This window comes from Sphaerodactylus townsendi, linkage group LG17 (genome assembly GCF_021028975.2).
Source record: "Sphaerodactylus townsendi isolate TG3544 linkage group LG17, MPM_Stown_v2.3, whole genome shotgun sequence".
In the NCBI taxonomy this organism is placed as follows: domain Eukaryota; kingdom Metazoa; phylum Chordata; class Lepidosauria; order Squamata; family Sphaerodactylidae; genus Sphaerodactylus; species Sphaerodactylus townsendi.
In genome coordinates, this window is record NC_059441.1 from 23,943,343 (window position 1) to 23,951,494 (window position 8,152).

The 8,152-nt window shown below is 45.2% G+C and overlaps 1 protein-coding gene across 1 annotated transcript in view; it reads left to right on the forward strand.

Moving 5' to 3' along the window:
* The window catches only part of ABHD2 (abhydrolase domain containing 2, acylglycerol lipase), a 44,659-nt gene extending 40,810 nt beyond the window's left edge, over positions 1 to 3,849 (forward strand). Inside the window, exon 11 of the mRNA XM_048481902.1 lies at positions 313 to 3,849. Coding sequence (XP_048337859.1) covers positions 313 to 509 — 197 coding nt within the window. The 3' untranslated portion in view covers positions 510 to 3,849. The remainder of the gene's footprint in view (positions 1 to 312) is intronic.
* Positions 3,850 to 8,152: the final 4,303 nt, after the last annotated feature.

Sequence of the window (8,152 nt, forward strand, 5' to 3'; positions counted from 1 at the left end):
GCTTACAAGCTCCTTTCCCTTCCTCTCCCCGCAACAGACACCTTGTGAGGTAGGTGGGGCTGAGAGAATTCTGAGAGAACTGTGACTAGCCCAAGGTCACCCAGCAGGAATGTAGGAGTTCAAAAACACATCTGGTCCACCAGATAAGCCTCCACATAGGTGGAAGAGTGGGGAGTCAAATGTGGTTCTCTATATTAGAATCCACCTGCTCTTAACCACTACACCCTTAAATCTAGGCAGTTTTATCAGCATTTGAACTCTCTTATCTCTTCCATTGTGGTTCTAAAATGTGTTGGTTTTCCACTCTTTCAGAGAAGCGGGAAAACGTCATGTTCGTTCTGCCACTCCACGGAGGTCACCTGGGCTTCTTTGAAGGTGCGGTACTCTTTCCGGAACCCCTCACCTGGATGGATAAACTTGTGGTTCAGTACGCCAGTGCCATCTGCCAATGGGAGAGGAATAAATCTCAATGTTCTGATACAGAACAGTCGTCATCTGGCCAAGAGTAAATGGTCCCAAAGACTTTTCAGGTTGTTTCACCTTATCTCCCCCCCACCGCCCCCCGATCTTCTGGGACTTTTTACTTACTTTTCCGGGTCTCTCATCCTGACATCTTGAAGTTGGGTCTGTCCGCGGCGCTTCATGCCAAAGCAGGGGTACAACAGAGGGGCCGTGTCTTTGGGAGTATGCCTGAAAGAATGCAGTGCTCCTTTCTGTGCATTTAAAGAACTGATCCATTGTACTGATGAGTTGCTGCCTGTAACTTGCTTCGGAGGTTCCAAAATGTGTGCAACAGCCAAAAGATCTTCTGAAATAGGATAACGGTCCAAGAGCTCTGACCTTCAGCCCACATCTTCACAGATAAAAACTCTCTTCTGGATTTTTGTAGAATCACGTCCAGCTGTCAGTGATGTGGGTTTTAGGATTTAACATTTTCTTTGTGTCGGAATTTCTCCTCCCCCTTTCTGCTTCCCCCACACCCCTCAACATGGGGGGAGAACATTATATCACATCTGTAGAAGAAATCACTTTGCAGGTCATCAGTGCTGAAGTCCACAAATGGAGAAGACCTGGGAACTGAAGTTTCCAGAAGTTTGCATCCATTTGGTCAAATGCACCTTTGACGGTTTCGATTGCCGTGAAAACATTTAGGGTGTTGTTAGCACTTCTGGTTACTGCGGAATCCTGCCGTAACAACAAGGTGCATTCAGTCATGGGTGCTGCTTTTGGTTGGGACTTCGAGCTTGATCAATACAATAGATTCCCTGCTGGTTGTAACACTTCTTGAGATGAAGCCGGCAGCCTTGTGATACTTGCCTTTTTCTAGCGTTGAGGACTTTTATTTTAACACAGGGTGACTTGTGTGCTCTTAACCCAGGCCTTTTAACACCGTCTCGAGTGGAAGCTAGTTGCTATCAGACTGTGGGTCGTCCACTTTTCTTTCTCCGGAGTACATCATAGTGAATCAGTATATATACTCTTAGGAACTTGCGGCAAGGGTGGAAGATGATGCCCATGTTTCTATTTGGTGTTTGTTTCTTCCACCTCTTGTGTATGTCGCAGCAGCAAACCGAAAAGGGGACAAGAATCTCCCCAAGTTTTTAAAAGCATCCAAGTGGCTTTTCTGACCGCCATGACTTGCCTTAGAGAAGGCGATCACAAACCCTCCCCTGAGAAAGTGTTTCTGTGGGGCTAAATGCTTCTGAAGTTACTGAGAGCTTATAGGACAGTTTTAGGAGTCCCACTGGGACATTAGTATGCTCCTCGTTGCAATGTTCTGGGCACCAAGACAACCGCAGAAAATTGAAAAGCATTGTGTGCAGGTGTCTATGGTATTAAGACGCATAGCCTTTTTTCCCCCTGTTGTACAGTGGAGACAGACTTCTGAAGTGAGCCCGTCTCCACCGAGAAAGAAAGATCTCACCCTATCGAAAAGGTTTTTAAAAAATCAAAACCTGATTCAAGTGATGGCGGAACTCTTCTTTCCCTTTCACTTCCCAAGGGTATTGCCAGCGCCCTTCCCTCTCGCCCCTTCTGTTTTCTCACAGTGATGGTTAGCACTTTACGTTTCATTCTTGGGTTTTCTTTCAGGGCACTTTAATTGTAGCCTTTTAACATGTGTAGGAAGACTCCAGTGCTGTGCTACGTGCTTCCAGGATCGGTCTCTGAAATTCAGAGAGGCATGTGGTTGGTTAATTTGTGTGTGTGTTTCTTTTGTTTTAATTGAGCAATAATCAGCTGCTGTAGCAAAGGTGCTTTTCTCTCGTCAAGAGTCCAACTCCTTCCGTTTGCCTTAGTCCAGTGACTTGTGACCTGGTCAACAAACTGTGACCTATATACGTTTTTGTGTTAGAAAAACTAAGGACCTGTTATTCCCTCAAACAGAAGGAACTGAGGACCAAACCAAAAACTGGCAAAGCTGATGGAATTTCCCCGTTGCTACGCTTATTGTTTCTTTTAAAGAGTAGGTTTTAAGATATCCTTCAGCTTCTTCATCGGCCATTCTCTGGAGTTTCCTCGTGCGTTGATAATCAAAACCAAACAATGCAGGGCATAACATTTTGTGTATTTAATGTATTACTTTGATTAATAGGGGCTAGCACTTAGAATCTGTCTCCTGCTCAAGTAGAGGAGGATGTGCAATCCTAAAGGAAGTTACTGTGGTTTAAGCCCATTGAAATGAACAGATTTAGACTGGAGTCACTCTTTTTAGGGTTGCCCCTTAAGCCCGGTTCAGTAGCTACCGTGTATAAGGCAGGAGGTGAAGTGGCGTATTTCTCTCTCCACACTTTATATTTTTTTAAAGGTAAGCTACAGGAGAATCTGTTGTTTGCATCAGTCTCCAGCACGTTACTTGGCTGCCGCTACTTCAGCCATTTAACCAAAGCGACAGTCAGAGGAAGTAATCCCAGCTGTGTTGACGACGAGAGCCTTCTTTCCTTCTAGTCCAGCTTTTCTGGTCTTTTTAACAGGAAAAGGCATCCCCCCCCCCCCCCGTAAGAATTTTTGTGGGTTTTTCTTTTTTTTTCCTTTTAAATGCAAACTTTAAGAGAAACTTCCCAGTCCCTTTTCAAACAAGGCTTCATTTCCTCTCTCTCTGTGGAAAGGAAGTTCGAGGCCAATTTGATTGGGGGTGGGGGGGGCCTTTCCGTGGCAGGTTTATCCTGTGTGTAGACAAGAAACAAGGCCAGTGCCTGCTTTTGGTAGCATTTCTGTGCTCCTGTTAGACATTTTAATGCTTCTGTACTCAGGGATTACATTGCCGGGAACACGTGCTTAGAGCCTTTTCCCAGAGGGAACCATTTTCTGTTACCGAACATGTTTCAAATTGGGCGGGGGGGGGGGGGGGGATGCATCATTCTGACTACCCCACCCCCTCAGAAGTCATCTGGGCTAATCACTGCAATTTCTGAAACCGTTTCCACCACCCCCGCTCCTTTCAAATCAGGAGAGCCCAAATTTTAATTTCACCTGGCAAGTCAGGGACATCTGTGCTCATCACAACCGATTCTCACCTCTGCTGCCAATGGGACAGCAATCCAGGCGAGTTCTTAGCCACTTGCTCAAGAGCCTTCTGTAGGCTATTTAAAAAACCCAGGAGTTAGAAAGAGCAGATGGGCGCCCGACCCATGAAAACTAGTTGTTCAGATTCCAGTTACAAACGGCATGGAACTTCTGCAGGGCATTTCCCAGCGCAGTCAGGATGCAAAGCAGATTCAGGCTTCTGTCTTAAGTCGCGTGGGATTTGTTTGGAAAGAAAACCAGAAGGAAAGCTGGTTGGTGTGTTGTGGCCACTGTGCGGAAGTAGCTTGCGACATTTATTGGAATTTAAATAAAAACAAAAGTGGTGCTGTGAATTGTTCTTTTTGACGATTAGTTCATTGGATATTATTCCATGGACACAAGGCAACCTGTATCTAACAGCCACCATGTTGCATGGTTGAAAATGACCTTTGCCTGGTGACAGTAATGTGTCAGCTTGCCCCAGGGGCACGCCAGATATGATCACACTGCTGTCTGCAATATGTTTAACACCTCAACAGCTTGCCCCTCTAATCTGGAAAACTGGGTTTGATTCCCTACTCCTCTACCTGAGTGGCAGAGGCTTATCTGGTGAACCAGATGTGTTTCCAAACTCCTATGTTCCTGCTGGGTGACCTTGGGGTAGTCACAGTTCTCTCAGGACTCTCTCAGCCCCACCTACCTCACAAGGTGTCTGTTGTGGGGAGAGGAAGGGAAAGGAGCTTGTAGGCCACCTTGAGTCTCCTCACAGGAGAGAAAGGTGGGGTATAAATCCAAATTCTTCTTCTTGTCAATGCCTCCATTCAAAAAGGCCTCGCTGGGTTTGAGTCATGAAACGCTTGAGGAAGTTACAGCTAGAACCTTTAAGCTTACTTTTGATGGGCTTAAAGCAATAAACAGGTTGATCTCCTAACTGTTTGCCTAGGTTTTTTTAAGGAAAATCTGTTGCCATGGGCCCAAATACCTACATCCACTTACATCTCCCACCTAGCCACATAAACAGTGAAGTCAGCGCTTTCTCTTTAATTTCATTGTCTGAACGACACACACACCCTTTACTGTTGACCTTACTTTGGATTTGTTGCCGAAATAGAATTCTTTGGTATTTCACCACTGGGGACTAGTATATGGGCCCTCCTTTGCGACGGTGAATAGTCCTGATAACAGTAATATCACCTCTTACCTAGCAAGTGTCCAAACCGTCTCTCCTCCCACCTGTTCCACTTGCAAGTTGGTTGCTTTGTGCCACGTGCAGGTATGAAACATAGAGTTGGAAGGGGCCAGACAGGCCGTCTAGTCCAACCCCCTGCTCGATTCAGGATCAGCCTAGAACATCCCTGACAAACACTTGTCCAACTGCTGCTTAAAGACTGCCAGTGAGGGGGAGCTCAGCAAATCCCTTAGTAGCTGATTTCATTGCTGAGCTACCCCTAGTGTAATTTTTCCCTAACATCCAGCCAGTACCTTTCCACCCGTAATGTAAACTCAATATTGCGAGTCCTATCTTCTGCTGCCAACCTGAACTGCAGATGGTCTAAATTAGGGCCAAAGCCTGCCTGCCCTTGGTGGGACATTTCTGTAAATGACTATTTAAAAGTCTGGATTTGCTCATCTCAGAGCAAGGGCCCTGTCAAAACAAGGATATCATACAGTGCTGCCGGGCCTTGTGGTCTTGGGGGGGGGGGGGGGGGGGTGTCCTGTTTGATTGTCCACTTTTTTTAAAATACCATTTTAGCCTTCAAGTGTGGTTGTGTGACAAACTGAAATGAAATCTTCTGGGATGGAATGGGGGGAGATGCATTTATCAAGAACTGTACCGGATCTCATTCAAGCATCTGGCGTTCTTGTTCTTTTTTGCTGGTGACATGAAAGGGGAACAACCGTGAAAGGGCAGCATTTACCAAGTGGGGACTCAGAATTGGTACCCCCATTCCAAGCCAGAGGAGGCTGAGCTCTCTCCCTCTGACCAGGAAACTTTATTTTAGCTCATCAGTAGTAACTCTCAGCCGTTTAATCAGTTCCAGTCATAGAGGAACAATCTAGTGTTCCAAAATTCCTGAGAATACGATTCGGCAGCTATCTCTGCTTGCGAGGGGTGGGGTGGGGTGCGGTGGGGGTGGGGACTCTCAATCAAATGAGGCTGAATTTCATATCAGTGCAGCTACTATAAAAGCACTGCCCTTGCTTTTTCTGAGCATTTAAATCATTTAATCCACCATCTTCATAAATTCATTATTTCCCAAACTTAAGTCTGTTTTCAAACGACTTGTGAATCTCGATGATTCGTTCTAGACCATTTTATCTCTCCTGATGAAAGCAGGAAAGCACAACTTTTTTGAGAAGCTACCCCCCTCTTCCCCCCCCTTTTCCTGCGCATACTCAGGCAGAGAGACAGCCTGACACCTCAGGAACCTTCGACGTGGACCTGTGCGCTCTTTCCTTTCTCTCACTGCAGCTGCCTTATCGGAGCGAGTAGAATGTGGTGTGTTATCTCATTTTAAAGGTTTCTCCCGAACCTTGGTTTTGCTGACCGTTTTTGCTTCTCAAAAGACATTTTGAAAACCGTCACTCTCACATTCCCAATTCCTTTGAAAACAAAAAAATGCTGCCCCGAAAAGGTTTCACGTTTGTAAAAGACTCTTGTAGTTGCCAGTTCTTCTGTCGGACTCTTGGGAGCCAGTTGCCGATAGGATGAGGGTTTGCAACTAGCAATGCAATTTTTTTCTAAATCCGCTGAAGTTTTAAGAAGTTATTAAAAAAAAGTGTGTCCTTGATTTTTTTTGTTCTGTGTACGATAAACAGAGATCATTGCGAACGGAGTGATTTTGTTAATCTTTGATTCAATGGAATTTCTTTGCTTATAAAATAAAGAACCTATTGAGTTCAGAGTGTGTTTGCAAAGTGTCTTGACTTATTTCCACAGGCTTGTGATATGTACGGGGAACGTTAATAATCCAAGCACAGTGTCTGCTGAAATTCTGTAAATTTTTGAGCTTTCCAATTGAAGTTGGCAACACTGTGATCTTATATGACACCAAATTAGGAGGCATAGCTAATATCCCAGAGGACAGAGTCAGAATTCAAAATGACCTGGACAGATTAGAGAGCTGGGCCAAAACAAGCAAAATGAATTTCAACAGGGATAAATGTAAGATACTACACTTAGGCAAAAAAAAAAATGAAATGCACAGATATAGGATATAGGGGAACACCTGGCTTGGCAACACTACATGCAAAAGGGATCTGGGAATCTTAGTAGACCACAAACTGAGCATAAGTCAGCAGTGTGATGCAGCAGCCAAGAAAGCCAATGCAATTCTGGGCTGTATCAATAGGAGTATAGTGTCTAGATCAAGGGATGTAATTTTACCTCTCTATTCTGCATTGGTTGGACCTCCCCTGGAATATTGTGTACAGTTCTGGGCACCGCAATTCAAGAAGGACATTGACAAGCTGGAACACATCCAGAGGAGGGCAACCAAAATGGGAAAAGGTCTGGAATCCCTACGAAGGGAAACTTAGGGAGCTGGGGATGCTTAGTTTGATGAAAAGGAGGTTAAGAGGTGACATGACAGCCATGTTTAGATATCTGAAGGGATGTCACGTTGCTGAGGGAGCAAGCTTGTTTTCTGCTGCCCCAGAGACTAGGACCAGGAGTAATGGATTCAAAGGTGCAGGAAAAGATTCCACCTAAGCATCAGGAAAAACTTCCTGACGGTAAGGGCTGTTTCACAATGGAATGCACTATTATTATTATTTTGATTGATTGATTTGATTTGGTAAACCGCCCTACCCCCAAAGGGCTCAGGGCAGTGTACAACATAACAACCAATACAATGTAATTAAAAGTCTCCAATTGAATAAGCCCAATTAAAACAAATACAATACAATAAAAACAGTAGCAGTAATAACCCATCCATAATTAACGAAACAACTAAGTAAATGACGTCCAACATTATCCCCCAGGAGGGGACCGGCTGATGTTCAAATAAGCAGATGGTACATAAGGCAACAGAGCGGGGTGGATTCAGCGGCCAGCCTCCCCAAAAGCCCGATGGAACAGCTCTGTTTTACAGGTCTTGCGGAACTCCCCAAGGTCCCGCAGGGCCCGAACACTCCTCAGAGTGTGGTGGAGTCTCCTTCTTTGGAGGTTTCTAAAGAGAGGCTAAATGGCCATCTGTCAGGAGTGTTTTGACTGTGTGTTCCTGCATGGCCGGGGGTTGGACTTGATGGCCCTTGGGGTCTCTTCCAACTCTATGAGTCTATGATATGCTTTGGGAGGTGGGACTTATCTATCTTGTCAGAAGGCAGCATTGCTGTATTTCTGTCTAATGCTATCCTGCTGTTCTGCAGAGGAGCTGTGTGCGATCTACATCCTATTTTGTAACAGGCTGGTAAAACTTTTCTAAGATCTGGTTTGGCAAATGCTTCGCAGAAGAACTACAACAGCTCTTTTGTAACGGGCTGTCAAATTTTGTAACCTGTAGTCACATTTGGCTGCAATCGCTGGGCTGTTTTTCATGGGATGCTAAAGTGACGGCCAGCAGGAGCAGCGTCTGCTTTCCGGCTTTCTTTCAACTTTGAGAGAGAGGGCAGTGTCAGTTTTATTCTCGTTTCTACAGGGGCAAAT